Source organism: Protopterus annectens, chromosome 3.part0, assembly GCF_019279795.1.
Source record: "Protopterus annectens isolate FY-2018-M chromosome 3.part0, PAN1.0, whole genome shotgun sequence".
NCBI classification, from domain to species: Eukaryota; Metazoa; Chordata; order Ceratodontiformes; family Protopteridae; genus Protopterus; species Protopterus annectens.
Window position 1 is genome coordinate 1926416234 of NC_056731.1, and position 20068 is coordinate 1926436301.

General features: G+C 41.1%; 1 protein-coding gene across 1 annotated transcript in view; it reads left to right on the top strand.

The window, feature by feature from the left end:
* Nucleotides 1-20068, top strand: part of LOC122797187 — a 529981-nt gene that overhangs the window by 8978 nt on the left and 500935 nt on the right. Inside the window, exon 2 of the mRNA XM_044066010.1 lies at nt 8392-8495. Within this exon, the coding sequence (XP_043921945.1) occupies nt 8392-8495 (104 nt within the window). The remainder of the gene's footprint in view (nt 1-8391; nt 8496-20068) is intronic.

Consider the following 20068-nt stretch of genomic DNA (forward strand, 5'->3'; position numbering starts at 1 on the left):
CTAGGGATGTCTGACACATCTACTCTACTTACATTTCCATGAGCCTGACTGTTCAAGTGGGTGATTGGTGATTCAGAATCACCACTTTCTTTCACTTGCAGTAATGGTACATAGATGTTACGACTCCTTTTCGTGGAAATCTCACCTATAAGTTCCTCAATTAACCAGATAGGGTAACCTCTACTTAGGAACATCTTTTTAAGGGTACTACATTCCTCGTCATAGTACAGTTGTGTGTACACTTACCATAAATGTAGATGTTCGAGTGTATTCACTGTTGCAGTCCTGGTTACCCTCCCTCCAGCCCCCTGACTTCTTTTGGCTATACCTCTACTCTCCTGTACTATGCTTAAAAGCTTTTTGGTGTATTTGCTTTTTTGTTGGAGGTATAACCTTGTGTGTATGTATATATCTATGTATATCTGTATATATATATATATATATATATATATATATATATATTGCTTCCCATTAAGGGGGCATGACATCTGGGGCAAGAAAAACTGATGTAATGGTGTCGGCTGCATGTTTTATACTCCTGACTACCTGACATCATGGAAGAAGAGGCAGCAACCAACGCAGGACCCAAGACTTTGTTAATCAGGCCGACTGAGGGCTACTGCAAGCAGATAACCCAAATGTGATGATTGCAACAGTGAATACACTCGAACATCTACTTTTATGGTAAGTGTACACAACTGTACTTTTCGTGCTCTGCCCTTTGGTCTCACCACAGCCTCCAGGGTGTTCACCAAATATATGGCAGTAGCAACAGCTCACCTGAGACATCTAGGATTCCAAGTGTTTCCATACTTGGACGACTGGCTCCTGACCACCCCCACCAGGCATCTACTTCTTCAAACCAGAGATTCCACTATCCAACTTTGTGCCTAGTTGGGGATTACTATAAATTGGGAAAAGTCTGCCTTATCTCCCGCTCAGTTTGTGACTTTTATAGGTGCAGAAATACACAGTCGCCATGTTAGCTAGTCTTCCTGCAGAAAGAGCACAGAACCTCATACAACAAGTTCTTCGCCTACTTCTCCTTCAAAAAGTCATGGCAAAGACTGTGCTGAAACTCTTAGGGACCATGGCCTCCATAATGCTAGTTCCTTTTGCCAGATTACATATGCAAATTCTTCAGTGGCTTCTGTTGTCCCACTGGTCCTTCCAACAACTGCCTCTATCCCACCACATCATTCTAATAGAATTTTGCAAAAAGGACCTCCGCTGGTGGATCCATCCCGACCAACTAACAACAGGCACTCCATTTCTTCCTCGCCACCCCTTTGCTACTGTGACCACGGATGCCTCACAGATAGGGTGGGGGGGCATTATCTAGGCAGGACTGTCCAAGGCATTTCCTCGCCAACGCATTGCTACTGTGACCATGGATGCCTCACAGGGTGGGGTGGGGGGGCATTATCTAGGCAGGACTGTCCAAGGCACATGGCAAGATCACGAGGCTCACCTGCATATCAATGTCCTGGAGATGAGGACGGTGCTTCTAGCATTGCAAGCACTTCACGACCCTCTTCCTCTTGGGACGATAGCAATCCAACCAGACAAACATGTCTGTGCTATGGTATCTCAACAAGCAAGGCGGAACCAGATCTTACCCCCTTTGGCTGGAGGTGATTCATGTTTGGAAGTGGGCGATATCTTCCCAGTGCTTTCTAGTGGCAACGCACATCCCAAGGACAAACAACATGATAGCCGACAAACTTAGCCGAGCAATCTTGATGCCTCACGAGTTGTCTCTGAAGCAGGAAATAGCGGAACAGATCTTCCGCAAATGGGGACAGCCTTGCAATCTTTTCGCCAGTCTGATCAACTCCAAATGCAGCAGCTACTTTTCCCTTATTCCCCCCTGGGGAGTCACCGAGAGATGCACTTGTTTACGATTGGCCTCCGGGTCTCCTTTATGCTTCTTCCCCCCCCCCTTTCCTCTCATATCCAATGTGATTCAAAAAGCGAAACTGTTTGGAAGCAAATTGATCCTCATCACTCCTTACTGGCCTCGTCAGATTTGGTTCCCCTGTCTCGAGCCTCATCTAATAGACTATCCATGGACTCTGGACCCAATGCCAGATCTCTTGACACACATGTCAGGCTCTCTTCACCACAGCCTCCACACCCTCAACTTGACAGCATGGCTGCTGCAATTCTATCTCTAGTCAGGCTTCATGATTTTTCACTCGCTGTGACCCACATTCTCACATCTTCACATAAACCCCCCACTAGAAAGTTATAGAAAGTTATACACTAGCAAATGGAGAAGGTTTTCTATCTGGGCTAAAGAAAGGCATGTTGACCCTTACAACTGCATCCATTCCAGTGGTTTTAGAATTTTTGTCTGAACTTTTCCACCAGGGATCTGCTGCTGCCACAATTAAAGTTCAGTTGGCAGCGATATCTAATTATCATTTGGGTCAACATGAGTCTAACCTGATGTCACACAGATTGTGTAAAACTTTCCTTAAAGGTGCTACGTTGCTGAGACCCTCCTTTCAGGAACCGGTAGCTTCCTGGGATCTAAACTTCATCCTGTCCAAAATAACTTCTCCACCCTTTGAACCTGCTCATTGAAGTTTCTGTCTAGAAAGACTTTTTCTAGTAGCCATCACATCTGCTAGACTGGTGTCGGAATTGCAAGCACTGTCTACTAAGTCCCCTTATTTGATTTTCCACAAAGATAGTCTCTCTTCGCACAAATCCATCTTTTATCCCTAAAGTGCGCTCTCATAATAATTTGAACCAGAATATAGAGCTGCTGGTATTTTTCCCTAACCATTCCAACGCAGCAGAATACAGATTTCATCAGCTGGATGTTCACAGACAATTATGGTTCTATCTGCAGAGGACCAAGGAACTCAGGAAGTCGGACCAATTGTTTGCATCATTCTCCGACTCCAGATTAGGTCTCCCAGTCTCCAAGGTGACCCTTTCGAATTGGATTTCGAGCTGTATCTCTTTCATTTATTCTTCCAGTGGAAAGCCTTTACCGTTCAAGATTAAGGCTCATTCTACACAATCCCATTCTCCATCTGCAGCCTTCCAAGCCAGAGTTCCTATTGACGATATTTGTGCAGCAGCAACCTGGGCTACCCCTCACACCTTTATTACTCATTACAAATTGGATCTGACCTCCTAGGGGTAGAGCCTCCTTTGGTTCCACGGTACTCAGGAGTATTTTTCCGTGAGCCACCCAAGCAAGAATAAGGTGCTAGGGACTCTCTCCCATATGTAAGAATGAAGGCGAGATGGGACTACAGAACATAAAGAAGTTATGTACTCACCATAACATTCCATGTTTGTAGTCCATCTCGCCCTTTATTCTTACAAACCCACCCTCCTACCACCGACCTGGAATGATCTGGAAACCGAATACATTTTCCACAATAGGTGCAGACTTTTCATTATTGTTCTTTCTGGATAGCTTTAGTTCTTTCTATAGTTTAGCAGCAAACAAGATCTGGGGATTGTACTGTTGCACTATGGGATACCTACCTAGCCACGAGCCAACTAGAAGACTTTGAGCTTTGTAATAGGCCGAGTCGGAGCTGATTCATATGTAAGAATGAAGGGCGAGATGGACTACAAACATGGAACGTTATGGTGAGTACATAACTTCTTTTTAAATAAATAAGTAAATAAATAAATGACATCTTATTCCTCCTAATTTTAGTTTCCCTGCTGATTTTCTTGCAGTCTTAAATATTGAGGGGGATTCATAAAGGTTACTGCAAAGTGCAGACTATGTGCACACTTGGTGCAGTCTGAGTGACTAGAAACCACAAAAATGTGGTGCAGATGATGTTGAATATAGATTGTGTACACTTAGTGTAAGTGTTAATGAATCTGACCCTTTGAGTTTGTCTCTTGATTGTCCTGCATGGAACACCCCCCTCCCCCAGGCTGTGCAAGAGGAAGCACACTGGCTCTCCCCAGTCTTCAATATCGGGCACTGAAAATGCAGAAGAGGTAGCGTCCACATTTGTCTCCCCCAGGCAGTCTGAATTTTATGGAGATACTGTAGATAAGCCATGATGGAAAGAGGGGTTTGTCAATACTCTTTCCCTCATCTTCCCCCCAAAAAAGACCATGAATCTCAGGCTAGTCTTGAATTTCAGCAGCCTGCGCAAGTTCATTCCAAAGGGAAATTTCTGGAATGACATGATGCTGGCCAGTTCTTTCTTTGTCTAAAGGAGACTGGACGTGCTTTCTGGACCTCCAGTATAGTTATCTTCATATATCACTTCTGTGTCACTGTTAGACAGAGGCACAGTATACTAACCTCGAAAAAGGGCATAGCAAAATTAATTTAAAATGGGTGGCGAAAGCCATACACACTCTGGCTAGGCTTATAAATGCCCTAGGGCAGATAGCCTAGTATGAACCTATAGAGATCAAGGAGTCAAGAAGATTACTGTGTTTTTATAAGTCTGAGGGTCAGTCATGTCAGTTCTGTTGTGTAGAAAAAAACGAACTAAGTCCCAGAAATCCACAAAATGGTTAAAGCAGAAAGGTAGAAACCAAATAATCCAATGTGTAACTTCCACGAAACAACTTTATTCAACACAAAACATCAGTAAAACGTGGTATCCACCAAGCGCTTTCGCCTGAAGCTATGTCAGGCTTTATCAGTTCTGTTGTGTTCCGTTGAGGGTCAGTCATATCAATTCTGTTGTGTTCCATTTAGGGCCACTTCAGTCCCCAGGGGTGTTTAAGAAAAGTTTGGTTACAGTCACAGTGAACCAGAAGCTGCAAAGTATCATTATGTGGATGATTCCTGGCCATATTGACACTAGTGAAACTGATCTTTGCATGGAAGTCTTCTCAGACTATTCAATTTCTTAAAGATTACAGTGAACACTGTCAGCTGCAGCTAATGCAAAACTTCACTTTCATAGGTTGTTTACTGGGTAATGTTATTTGCAAGGGCAGTCTCCCCTTAGAAAGTATTCCACGTGATGCACATATGATGCAGTTCCTCCAGTACAGTTGTACATCGAGAACAACATGTCTGGAAACACTGCAACTTATAGTACCAAGGTTTATCTTGTTTCTTTTATGTAGTTTCACATGAGTAGTCTTCAGTGGTCCATAAAGGCACAGTGGAGTCGGTGCATGTTCATGATTTAAGACCAGAATCAGATCTCTGATGCCTGTTGAGAACTTCTCCAATGCCGTCTTCTCACTGCCATACCCAGTTTAGGCAGATGCTTTCAGCTCCACATCTCCATAATGAGTATCACTATGAACACCTCAGCTTGAGGGTGTGTTAGAATTGCCAAAGGCAGATGGTCTAAGGTGTCTGGTCAGAGCTACAGACCAGACTCCACATTTTTCTTGAGATGAAGGCAATCCTTATTCTGCAGGTGTTCCAAAAATCTCTGTCTTGGGTGTAATTCTGGCAATATAGCTGCAATGTGTGATATATTAACAAGCAGGGAAGGACTTATTCATATTCCCTATGTAGAGGCATGATGAAGCTGTTGGAGTAGGCTATATCCTCTGTTTGCTTTCTGATAGCTGCCCATATTCCTGGAGAAGCAACCATCTTAATTGAAAGTCTCAGGAATTGATTGTTGATACCATGTGGTTGGCTATCATATGGTAGGTACCACGGAATATTTTCCGTCACTTAGGAAAGACTTGCTGAGACCTATTTTCATTCCTTACCAGTACCTAATGCAGTAACTTCTTTTCCCCAATTTCCCCTCCCCACCAGAGGCAGTGGTCCAGGAATTCTGTAATCCAGACATGGTTTCCACGTTTCCTTTCCAACTTTCCCACATTTCCCTTGATTCCCAGTAATTGCAAAATGCTTATATCCCAATTTCTACCTCGGCAGATATGACTGCTACTTTTTGACCTCAGCTTCTGGAAAAATCTCTCTGAAAATGAGACCCCCTTTTATGTTGTTTCTCTTGGATCTCTGTGCCCTCAGGCTGAATGTACAGTTTGTCCATTTCTGTTTAAGGCCAAGTATGCTGCCTACCCTCATAGACTCATCCAAATCCTTACTTCTGCCCAGAGGCCTAGTACCAGATAAACATTTTAGACCAAGTACACAATTTTCTGTATGAGCCACCTCCAGGGGGTTAGTCTTTTTCTGCTTTGGTAGCAACAGTCTTTGACACACTTTGGCAGATAATGTGATACAGGTGTTAATTAATCCTCCATTAAGATTCATCCATCTGCTACCTCGCGTTTCCATCAGGGGTTTCACAATTCTTTGGCTTTTTTCAGATTAGGCATGGCATTTTTCAATGATACCTTCTTAATTAGGTCTTTGCTAAAAAACAATATCCTGGGATTTGTATTTTGTGTTCTAGTAACAGACTTCCCAAGGTGGATTTGAAAGGTCTTTCCTGGAAATCGCGCTCTTGCAACTGTTACTTTTGTGAGGTGTCTCTCAGAACTTCAGGCCTTGTATGTAAACCTTGCCAAACCCCCTGTATCTGGTCTTCCACAAAGACTGTGTGGGCTAGTAACAAAAATTAACTTTATGCCAAAAGTAGCAATGGAATCAAATTTTTACCAGTCTGTCAATCTTCCCATTTTGTTTTACCCAAACTACTCAAATGAAGGGGAATGTTTACTACAACTGCATGGATGTACATAGACAATTGAGGGTTTAGCTGGATCAAGCATGCTCCAACAGAAAAGGTTCACAGTTGTGTTTTTACATCCCCCAACAGTCTAGATGCTAAAGTGCTTAAGAAGACTCTGTGGGGCTGGCTGTCAAGAGTGTTTATATTTTGCTGTCTAAATAAAGAGCTTAATGAACCAGTCTATAACACTTTCTATTAGAGAAGTGATTGCATCACTAGCAATCTTTAGAAATGCATTTTTAGATGATTGTGCAGCTGCAATGGACCTTCTCTGAATACTTTTGCACAGTACTGTAAGTTGGATGGAATCATAGTTTGGGTCTTCCTATGGGGCCACAGTCCTATTTGTCATTTTTTTATGGTGCCACAAAGAAGGGTGTTGTGAAGGTTATATCCTTTTAGTTGAAGAGAATGAACCAGATTGTTGAATGTCAGTTACGTACTTAATCGTAACAATAACTCTCCATAGTCATGGTTCACCCTCTTTAGGATTCAAATGCCACCTTATCCTGGCCTGGCAGATGGGGTCTGTAGAAAGGGACATTTACTGTTGTGCAGGCGGTGGCATTTTTGTTTTGGTTATTCTGTGCTCTTAAGTGGTGTATTTCAGACCTTGGAATATGGGCTAAGAATGCAGAGCATTGTTGACAGAGGAGGAGTTAGAACCTGGGAAAAGCTGACTCAGACCTGTGGTCCAAGTCTGGTCTCTTGAGGAGTATGAACTGCTACCATGCAGGGCTATTATTATAGTAATTGTATAACTTTTGTAAGTATGAAGTGACTTGATGAGTTGTCGCACATGCATTTTCAGATGATAGATCTTGTGCAGAGATGACAGTTGTGTTTTAATATTTGCGTAGCAGTCACAGACTACGACTACTCATATGGCTGGAGGTTCGGAGGCAGAATGGAAGGTTGCATTTAATACTTGTTTGACAGTACTAAAAAAATACTTGTAGGTGATGACCTGCATCATTTGGACTGTTAGAAACGTGTAGTTGATTTTTAAACAGTTCTGTGCAGATCTAGTCCGTAATGGTCATGTTTCTAGTACACCTATGCAAATAAACTGTGCAGCACTTAATTGCTTAGTGATGTAAAAAAGTATACTTTTACTGTAAGTAAACATTTTGTTTAATTTCTTATGTAAACTTCCATTTCCACCCAAGCCAAGTGGCCACAGCATCATAGAGATGCCGTTTGCTCCCTTCTGTCAGGCTAATCCAGACGTAGATCCCCTTTTTACTGGACCACCAGTCATGCTATTGAATAAATTTGTGGAATGTTTAGTTGGAAGGGTACACCTAATGAGAGATTCTCAGCGTGGTTGACAGTTTGTGCTTCTTGTTGAGAGAAAAGGAGGTATGCAGCGAAACTGGCATCCACTCATAGCTGTGCCTTTGGCTGTTTCATGGCACTTATCCCAACATTGGCTTAAACCTCCCTCTTACTGGATGTTCTTATTAGATTTTCTAATTATCCTGAACTTTCTTGTCATATTTATGCTCTTCTAATGCAGTTCCTCGCTAATCCATTCACAGCCCATGTCTGTTCTTGAACCTGAATTAACAATATCACAAATGAAAATTTAGACATTGTGTCACGAGACCAGCAATATTTTCATGTTTGCTTTTGACAAGGAACCCAACAATTAGTAGTTCATTTTGATTATTGCATGTAGGTTATCTTTTCACCATTTAAAAAGGACAAAATCCGTTGGGTCAAATAACTCAGTTCAGAAACGTGCAGCAATTTCCTTTCATTCTTTCAGTTGCAGATCGTGTCTTGAAGAAGCAACACATTCTTGAACTGAATGGCAACTTGTATCCCGTAGAAGTGACCCTTGCTGAGAATTCAAAGGAAGAAGAGGCAGATGTGAGTATGTTTTTTTAATGCATTCTACTTGCTAAAGGGGTCAGTAGTGAAGACCAAAGGAGCAGGCACCCAACGTAAAGGATGTAAGCTCTTTTCGGCTTATTTCTTTCCTATTCTGTCATTACAAGAGCATGCCATCTATTGGAAGGGTCTAATGAGCTTTCTTCCCATGTTGCAGTCATGAGTCCCCTGAATTACCAGCCCTGTAGGAAGTGAACTATGGCTGTTGGATGATGTCTAGGTCTGCCAGGTATTCTTAGTAACTTTTCTCATTCCCAGAATTAAGCAGTTGTTATTTTGTGATGTCCTGACTTATTCACTCAGTTTCTTTCCTCTGTTTTGTAAATTTTCACCACACTTTTCTTACCTCTGCCCCAGGCTTCTTCCTTAACTTTGGCTAGGAGTCCTAGAGATGCACAGCACTTTAGGGTATGTCTTGTGCAGCTAAAAAGCATTATACAGTGACATAGGGAATCATTTCATATCCAGATGAGGACATGCAGTGCCTCAGTATAGCTAGCTCTACTTCAGGGTATGTAAATAGGCAGTGGTACAACTATGCAAACATACATAACCATGCAGTGAAATTCATATGGATGTACAGCACCCAATCCATACAGTGGTCACTCTTTGTATTGCACAATCTCAGAAGAGCACAAAATATGAACTCAAACTAATGCATCTCAAATATAAAGCTAGTCTGCATGTTAGCTTGTTTCATGGCAGTATGACATGAAGCAGTGAAGAAAGCCACATGTATCTGTAGCTACACCGCTATGGTGTCCTATGGACACCTGTTCCATAAGAGGGAAGGGAGTATACAGAAAGGAAAAGAAGGAAGAGCAGGCAGAGGGTCACACAAAAGGGCAGTATGTCTGAGTGTGTGGGATGGGAAGAAGGAGGGCAGTATTTTTTGGAGGGAGTAAGTTTCCTCATATTTCATTATGCAGAGAAGTATGAGTAGGTAAGAAATGGGGTAGAATTCAGGGACAGATGCACATGTGTGTACACACACACACACACACACACACACACACACACACACACACACACACACACACACACAAGTGCACACACTAGGATGGAGTAATATGGTCTGTTTGGAGACAAACAGAAGGTTGATAAATGGTGATACAGATGATTTGAGAATGCACTGGGTGTGGGGCAGGACACAAGTGGAATGGAACAAATATGTCTGTGGATATGGTGGTGAACTAGCAGTAGTGTGTTGTATCCTAGTCTATCCCAGAGAGAGACATTACCAAGAATCCATCACCATTTGTTATGGGCCACTTGGTGGCTTAATGGTAGGGGTCCGGCTGATGAGTGTTTGGCAGAGCTGTGTGCTTTCTGTTTTTATATTTGCAACCAAGGGTTTCTGTGCATTCGTTTTTCTCGAGTCCTTTTAAGGGCTGGGAGCCCTAGTGGACTGTTGTCTGCCTTGTGCACTTTTTCTATTTCTAATTGCAGTAGGGAGAGGGTGTTGTATGTAGGAGATGACAGTCCCCTTTACAAGGGAAAGCAAAGAAGCAGAAGTGAATGGAAAATAAATGAAGTGTGAGTTGCAAGGCAATTTCTGTTTTTATTTTGCAACTAAGGGATTCTGTAAACTAGTTCTCAATTCCTTTTAAGGGCTAGGAACACTGGTGGGCTGTTGGCTGCCTTGTGTATTTTTTATTTTTTTTGTGTTTTGAAGCAAGCAATCAATAGTGGAATCTTTAAATCTCTGTGTGTTAGAAGAGCTACTGAAATCTAAGCACATAAGAGACTATACAGCTGTCATGCTTATTGTGTTAAATTGGCTGAGCTGTCAAAGATTGTCCAAATGAAAGTGAAAATGTATGTATTAGAATGTAGTTGCCATTTTGCAAAAGCATTTACAACAATTGTTGAATACATCAAGGATTGTATGGTGGAAGAGCGTTCCATAGAAGGAACCTTCACTGAAACTTTTAAGGATTGTACAGAAAGAAATAAGAGAGAAGAAACCAAGGGAAAGAAAAGGAAAATTATTCTGTTAAGTACCTTAAAGTGCAAGTCGCAAACCATCATTGGTCATGATATAATAATGAGTGATTCTGTGGATGAGCTGTTTGGGGCTACCCACAACAAAAGTGGTAGTAGTAGCTCTTTAACATTAGATAATGAGGCTGACAGTTATATTAATAAAGTAGGTGGCAGTCTGTAGGGAGGAGACTCATTAATATCTAAAGTATTCCACTCTTGCTTATATCCAAAAGTCACTATAATAAAGAGACTCGCTCTGTCATTAAAGGTCCGAGGGTAGTAGACAAGGATCAGGATTGCACGGACCCTATCTTAGAGGCAAGTTGGACTGTAAAGAACCCCCTTTGTGAAAAGAATGTAACTAAAAGGATTTCAAATAAAAAACATAGCAAAACAGAAAATGTAGGTAAACCTTCTTTAGTTATTACTGGCAAGGGGATATTGGGATAACAAATATAAATGAAGGTAACACTGAAGTTTTATTCTTGGGTGATTTTTTTTTTAAGGCCCGTAGTAAAGGAGCTTTCCTAATTGGAGATGGCTTCTCATACTAGTTCTGTCTTACCTGGGTTAAGACTACTTGGTACACTCAACATTATAGCAAAATTAAGCTTAGTCAAGCCAAAGAACGACTTGCATGTACAGTGGATATAAAAAGTGTACTCACCCCTGCTAATGCCAAGTTTTTGTGATAACAAAATGAGACCACAATAAATTTCAAAACTTTTCCCACCTTTAATATGACCTATAACCTGTACAATTCAATTGAAAAACCAATCTGTTGGGGGGGGGGGACTTACAATAAGTTGGTTGCATAAGTGTGCACACCCTTAAACTAATACTTTGTTGAATCACCTTTTGCTTTAATTGCAGCATTGTCTTCTTGGGTACATACCTGCCATCAATTAGAGACTGATTAACCCCAAATAAAGTTCAGCTATCCTAGTAGGATTTTTCTGACATTTACTCAGTTACCTGCTACACCAAAAGCCATGGTTCGCAGAGAGCTTAGAAATCATCAAAGGGATCTCGATGAAAGGTATCAATCAGGAGAAGGGTACAAAAAAATTTCCACAGCAATGGATATAACATAGAACACAGTGAAGACAGTCATCAAAAAGTGGAGAAAATATGGGACAACAGCGACGTTGCAAAGAAGTGGGCATCCCTCCAAAATTGATGAAAAGACGAGACGAAAAGTGGTCAGGGAGGCTGCCAAGAGACCTACTGAAGGAGCTGCAGAAATTTCTGGCAAGTACTGGTTGTGTACTACATGTGACAGCAATCTCCCATATTCTCCATATGTCTGGCCTATGGGGGTAGGGTTGCAAGACGGAATCCTTTTTCTTACACACAAAATCATCCAGACCCGGCTAAAATTTGCAAAACAATACAGTGTCTCCCAAAAGCATGTGGGAAAATGTGTTGTGGTCTGATGAGACCAAGGTTGAACTTTTTGGCCACAATTCCAAAAGGTACATTTGGCGCAAAAACAGCACTTTGCATCACCAAAAGAACACCATCCCCACGGTGAAGCATGATGGTGGCAGTGTTGTGCTTTGGGGTTGTTTTTCTTCAGCTGGAACTGGGGCTTTAGTCAAGGTGGAGGGAATTATGAACAGTTCCAGATAAGTCATTTTTGGCCCATAACCTTCAGGCATCTGCTAGAAAGCTGAAGATGAAAAAGAATTTCACCTTTCGACAGTGACCCCAAGCCTTACATCCAAATCAACAAAAGAATGGCTTTACCATAAGAAAAGTTAAAGTTTTGTAATGGCTTAACCAGAGCCCAGTCCTAAATCCAATAGAAAATCTGTGGGGTGACCTGAAGAGGGCTGTGCACAAGAAATGCCATTGCAATCTGACAGATTTGGAGTGCTTTTGCAAGGAAGAGTAGACTAATATTGCCAAGTCAAGATGTGCCATGCTGATAGACTCCTACCCAAGAAGACTAAATGCTGTAATTAAATCAAAAGGTGCTTCAACAAAGTATTAGTTTAAGCGTGTGAACACTTGTGCAACATGCTTATTGTATGTTTATTTGTTATTTTTTTCCCCTAACAGATTTGTTTGTTTTTCAATTAAATTGTACAGGTTATAGGTCGCATTAAAGGTGGAAAAAGTTTTGAAATGTTTTATTGTGGTCTCATTTTTTTATATCATAAAAACCTGGCATTTTAACAGGGGTGTGTACACTTTTTATATCCACTGTACTACATGTTGGATTTAATGATTTTAAGGTTTCCACCAGTAAAATATATGAAAGAATACTTTTTGGATATATAAGAGGCTTTGGAAACAAAGGGAGTACAATTTATGTTGTGTGAGATCATTCAGTCACCCTCTTTGAATGATTACATGTCTACAAATGCTCACACACGTAAGAGAATTGCCTGTGGTGCACAACATTCACTTAATTAAATATTGGGAAGAGACTTGTGATCAGAAGCTGTTTTCATGGAATAGCACATATCTGAATGAGTATGGATAAAGTTTTATGGCCAGTAAAGTTGATTCACATCTGGAAAATTCTGGAAAAAAAATGAAGTGTGAGGTACAAGACAGTTTGTGAAAAATCGAGGGAACCTGTTAACTGTTTCCTTTGTAATGCTACAAGCCTGGGAAATAAATTTGAAGAACTGTTTGTACAGATACTCTGCAATTAATACCAAGTCATTGCTGTTGAGTCCTGGAATTCTTCATGTTAGTTTTAAAGGACTTTAAGTATGAATACATATGTGAAGATCTAAGGGGAGGCGATATTTTACTCATCATAATCAGCCCGCTTTTTCCCATTTTTTTCTTCACGGGGTTGGGGTATCATGGTAACTGTTGCCAGCTCTCTCTGTTCAGTGCCACACTCACTCATGCCTGACGGTCGCAGATCTTCTTTCACACAATCCATCCACCTCTTTGCTGGGTGTTCTCTCTTCCTCTTACATTCTTCCTGTCTGTCCCAAGTCTTCCTCACCAGATTCTCTTTTGCTTTTCTGCACATGTCCAAACCACCGTAATCTGTTCTCTTTGATCTTTTCTGCAGTTGAAGCTATGTTGGCTTCTGCTGTTATGTCCTCATTTCTTCATCTGTCCCACAGTGTGCATCCTACCACCCATCTCAGGCACTTCATTTCCATCATCTCTAGCTTCTTCAAGTGTTCTGCCTTTACTGCCCAGGTTTCTGTACCATACAGTAGTACTGATCTGCACCACTGTCTTTTACACCTTACTTTTCAGCTTCTTTGGCATTCTTCTGTCATAGACTGCACTTGACACACTCTGCCAGTTGGCTGCAGCCCCTCTGATTCTAGCTTTGACCTCTTCATTCAGACTACCCTTCTCCTTAGCCACCCCTCCCAGATACTTGAAGCTGTTTACTTGATCCACAATCTTCCCTTTTATCTCTATTCTCAGCTTCTTCTGATTTCCCCCAATTTGCTGCCATTACCACAGTCCTATATGTGCTTAGTTTCATCCCATGTGCCTTCAGTTTTGCATTCCATTCTTCTATCCTTTGCTGAAGTTCTAGCTCAGTCTGCCTGTAATGCCACATCGTCTGCATACAGCAGCTTTGTTGATCTGTCCCTTCCAACCTGTTTGCTAATGTAGTCCATCACCAGTATCAACAGCAATGGGCTAAGAGCTGAAACCTGGTGTACACTCTCACTCCCACTGGGAACTCCTCTGTGAGGTCGAACACTGTTCATACTTGAGTCATTGGGTCCTTGTACATAGCCTGCACTAATTCTACCAATGTTTCTGGGACTTCAAACCACTGCAGTACTGCCCAGATCAGCTTTCTCCAAGTCTAGGAATGCCCAATTGGACTCTGTCCTTGTTTCTAGCTTCTTCTCAAGCATCTGTCTCACTGCAAACGTGGTCAATTGTGTTTCATCCTGATCTGAATCTGAACTGCTCATCTCCCATTTTACATTCTACTACTCTTGTGTATCCATTTATCAAGCACACTCTACAGAACTTTCATGCAATGTGATGAGAGTTGGAAACCTTTGTACGGCCCACAGTTGTGGATGTCCCCTTTGTTGTACACTGGAATGAGCATGCTTATTCTCCAGTCATCTGAGATGCACCTTTCTCTCCATTCCGCTATTAGTACCCTCAGGAGTCATTTCTCCCCTATCTCACCCAGCAACTTCATCACATATGCTGTGACCTCATCTGAGCCTGTTGCTTTCCCTGACTTCATTTTCCTTAGTGCTGTTCTTACTTCTTTTTGGGTGGGCTCCTCCTCTTCTCTCATCATAGGCTGTTTCTGGAGCAGTACAGCTTTTGTGGGGTTTTCTTCATTCAGAGCCTGCTGGAAATACTCATTCCATCTGCCTTTGATGTTCTGTGGACTGGTGAGCAGGTTGTTGCTGGCATCCCTTATGAAGAGTGTCTGACTATCTTCTTTATCTTTCTGTTTTTGCCTCGTAACCTGATATAGTTTTTGTGCCACTTACTGAGTCACTTTCCAGAAGTTGGTAGAGTACCTCCGATGCCTTATTCTTTGCTATTGTAACTTCTTTGTTAGCCAACTAGTAGTCCTTCCTAGCCTGGTCAGTCTTTTCTGTCTCCCACTTCTTACTGTACTGCTCCTTTCTTTTGATGACTTCTGGTCTTCTGCATTCCACCACCAGCTCTCCTTATGTACCTTATTTCCATACCTGGCTTGGTCACATATATTTTCTGTAGTCCTAACACATGCTGTTTTTAGGTGCTGACATTCTTGTTAAGCTCCACCTATTTCCTCCTCCTCCTCATGAGGTGCTAGAGCCATAAGTGATTCTTGAACTGTTTTGACTTCTCTCCAGTCAACTTCCAGGTTTTCAGCCTGGTCTCTGTTGACCTTAGAGCCTTCTCTGACCACTGCTTGCAGCTGATTGTGGCAACTAGTGGTTTATGCTGTGGGCAGACTGCTTTACTGGGGATGGCTGTGCAATCATGGATTCTACCCCAGTGCCTTTTCCTTACTAGGAGGAAGTGTACCTGAGTTTGCATGTTGGCTACACTTGTATGTGATCTTATGACTCTCTCTCCTTCTGAACCATGTGTTGGCTACTTCAAGTCATTTGCCAGACAGAAGTCTAGAATGGCTTCTCCTCCTTTATTCCTGTTGCCCCACCCACGTGGACCCAGTCAGTTCTCGTATCTTGTTCTGTCTGTCCCGATATGTGCATTCAAGTCACCCATTAACACCAGTTTATGTTTTCCTGCTTTATCTAGTAGGTCCTGCAACTGCTGTCTGAATGCACTCTTTTCCTCACTATCACAGCCCTGCTGTGGATCATAGGCTGAGATTATAGGATACTGCCCTATCATTACACTGGAGTCTGATTGCCATGAGTCTGTCATTAATTCTGATGATATCCTATACTGCCTTCTGAAGCCTCTCACCACATTTCCTACACCACCTGAATAGAGTCTTGATCCCAAGCCAAGTGGTTTTGCTGCACTGCCCTTCTATCTTGTCAGTTGGATACATAGGATGTCCAGCCTCCTCTGTATCATCATGTCATCCGCTTCCAAGGTGCGTCCTATAACTGAACCTACTGTGGGTACATCTCATATTTTGACAAGGAATTAATGTTTTGTATTTTCATGGGATGACTCAACTAGTTAAGTTTAATATTAGAGGAAGTAGTACATTGGGTCTTATCACTAATGTTAACACGAACAAAGCACCAAATGAGCCAACGAAGATGTAAACAGTTTATTTGGCTAAAAGCAGCACTCCAAAGCACTCCAAAGCGAAACCACATACAAATCCATGCTGTGTATCAAAATTCTTAGTGAATTTAAGGAAGTCAGTTGTCTCATTGACATATTCTACAAAAGTGTCATATTCTTCTTTAGTACCCTTCCAGAAAAAACACAAATCATCGAGAAATCTACAGTACAAGGTCCATGAATCTTTAAACCGTGGAATAAGAATATATTTATTCTCCCAATATGCCATAACGATGTTTGCATATGTGGGTGCACAATGGGCTCCATGGCCTCCCTTCACTTACCTGTAGTATTCTCCTTCAAAAAACAAGTAATTGTGTTTCAAAACTAACTCCATAAGAACTAAAATAGTTCTAAAATCATTTTGAGAAATATTTTTGAAAGGTATCAACATTTCTTCGAACCATGCTAGACCCACTTCATGGGGAATACTTGTAAATAAATCAATTACGTCAAGTGTGCCGAAACCAGCAGTATCTTTATGTAGAAAATTCTTAATCTTTCTTAGAAAATCCCATGAATCTTTTAATATATTGTGATTATCAGTGACCAGCTGCTTGATTTTTACATCAATATATTTTGCTAGCGGTGCTGTAATTGAACCTTCTGAAGAAACCACAACAAGATTCATGGGATTTTCTAAGAAAGATTAAGAATTTTCTACATAAAGATACTGCTGGTTTCGGCACACTTGACGTAATTGATTTATTTACAAGTATTCCCCATGAAGTGGGTCTAGCATGGTTCGAAGAAATGTTGATACCTTTCAAAAATATTTCTCAAAATGATTTTAGAACTATTTTAGTTCTTATGGAGTTAGTTTTGAAACACAATTACTTGTTTTTTGAAGGAGAATACTACAGGCAAGTGAAGGGAGTGGCCATGGGAGCCCATTGTGCACCCACATATGCAAACATCGTTATGGCATATTGGGAGAATAAATATATTCTTATTCCACGGTTTAAAGATTCATGGACCTTGTACTGTAGATTTCTCGATGATTTGTGTTTTTTCTGGAAGGGTACTAAAGAAGAATATGACACTTTTGTAGAATATGTCAATGAGACAACTGACTTCCTTAAATTCACTAAGAATTTTGATACACAGCATGGATTTGTATGTGGTTTCGCTTTGGAGTGCTGCTTTTAGCCAAATAAACTGTTTACATCTTCGTTGGCTCATTTGGTGCTTTGTTCGTGTTATTTGTACTGCCAGCACCTTCCTTTGATTTGGTTTTTCTTATCACTAATGTTCCCAAAAAGGTAGCTTCTTTAAAGTTACTTCATACACTGGGTACATCTGACCTCTGTTCTGTATCTTTTGTATTAGACACAGCAACCCATTCCACATTATAGTTACTGAAATATGAATGTAATAAAGGTGCCTTACAAATTTACCTTTGCAGTTAACCAAGCTTGATTGATCAGCCCAGGCACAGAGTTTAGACACTTGCTACGGATATCAAACCACTGAAGAGTATCCGTAGGCTTGTGTTTATTCCTCAGTGAGAAGAGAGAATGTTAAGTCATCCATTTCCTTGTTGGTGGAATTAAGTCCTTAGTAAAACAATTTGAGAAAAAAAAGAGAAGTGGTAAAACATTTTGAAAATTTCTGACTGATATCAATAGGAAGACACTTAACAAGAATAGGATTTAAAAAAAAGTTAAGGATGGAACACTTGTTATGAAAGTAAGTTGATCTGCAATCACAAGAATGAGAGAATTTTACAAATATATAAATAACTCTGGCAAGAGAGACAGTTCAGTATTTATACTGTCCTTTGGTCTTGCAACATTTAGTACCAGTACACACTGTCTTTTACGGATATCCTTGTAACGATTCATCCCCCAGCTTGAGAAGGCCAGATCTTACCAAAGATTTTTGGCATGTTGTTTTCTTTCCTCCCTCCATTACATTCCAAAACCAGACTCTCTTAAACATAGTAACATCCCTTAACACCTTCAGCACTTGCTTTGCCTTCAGTTATCCATCAGTACTCAATAACTGGTTAATGAAGAGAATGCAGATGTAAAGCATTTGAAATATAAAGATACAACGTATGTGAAACTATTTTGCATAGTCATGCATTTGTTACATTTTGTTTTCAACATAAACATATTGTAAACATTTTGACTTATTTGTGAAGAAACAGCAAGTTAATATGCATTTTGTGAAGAATCGTGAGAACATATTTTTCTGCAACATACCTCCCCCATTTGACACTACTAGTGTCACACAACATGCACAATTGTATTTTAATTTTTCTTAACTTGATAAAATATGCTTCAGCATCATAGTGTTCATCATCTACAGTGATTGAATTTTCATTTACCTTAAGTTCATTATCAGATACTTTTATAAGTGGCATTTCATGTGCAGGTGAGGGTTAAGCATTTTGTAATTACAGCCTTTAGAACAGAAAATATTAAAACAACTAAAACAATTATGCCAATTATTGTAATTAATAGCTTGTAATATACCATTTCCCAAGTTACTAAATGCACTGTCCAACCATCCAAAAGTGTCCACTGTTTAGATGTGCCGTCCAAGTCCTTTGCCGTCTGTTCAATGAAGTTGGCCAACTTTTCTTGTTCATCACGATAGTCACTAATATAAGAACGATGACTTCTTATAAGGGCACATGATCCCCATTTTGCAGCAAGCATTATGTCAAGTGCCAACCGATTTTGTAATACCACAGTTCGAATTTTAGTCATTTTTTGATTTGCCATTCTGATGTGATGTAAAGTATGGTTTACTACCTCCTGAAGAATTTGAGCAAGCATGTGGATTTTTGAGCATTGTCCTTTGAATTCCATACTCTGGAACAAAGACTGAAAATACTTGATGTGAGAGTGTTCAATCTCGCCTTTGTTCTTACACATGGGTTCGGAGCCGATCCTCGGCTCCGTGTCGGCCGCTTGCAAGCTCTGCATCGAGAAGAAGCTCGAGATCACCTAATACCCACAATCCCCCTCTGCCTTTACCTCAGATCTAGTTTGCCGCTGCAGCGTTCGCATCACTGGGTCGAGCTCGAGCACCTGAGATAAGATTTAGAATTTTATTCTTGTATTTTTTCTTGGTACTTTAGTGTTATAAAGCTATTTAGTGATAATTTGTGTGTGTGTGGTAAGGTATAAGGGAATCTCGGTACCGTTAAGTTATAAAACTTCTCTTTGGGGCCTACCACCCCTTATTGGATTTGACAACCGGATTGACTTTCACTACTGGATTTGACAATTTTACCGGACTTGACTTTTTACTGGATTTAACTATTTTTCTACTTATAGTGACATGTCTGAAAAGGCCAAATCAGGGTTCAAGCGTTGCCAATGTGGGCAAAAAATGTCAGTAACTGACAATCATAGTTCCTGTGTCTACTGTCTTGGCCCTCTCCATCTGCAAGAAGACTGCTCTATTTGTCATTCTTTCAGTGGGAGGGTCATGACAGATAGGCGCAGGAAACTAATGGACAGGGGTTTGTTAAAACCTTCTTTTCAGGAGGCTCTGGATGCTTCTAACCAGGCATCCAAGTCCTCGAAGGAATCGAAGACGTCGGAGCCCAAGTCATCGGCTCTGAGCTCTTCGACTAAAGTTAGATCACCCGTTCCACAGACTTCGGGGCCGAGTGTTCAACTGTTGTCAGTTTCCGAGCCTCGAGTCTTGGAACCGGTGATGGAGCTCCCTCCCTCGACACTATTGAGGTCGGCTCCATCTTCGGTTCCTTCGACCCGCTCTTCTAAGCTCTCCGATATCGATGTGGACCGTGTGGTGCAGAAGTTATTGGAACATTCGGCCCTATCCAAACTTATCTCGGTTTCCACCCAATTGGTGTCGAA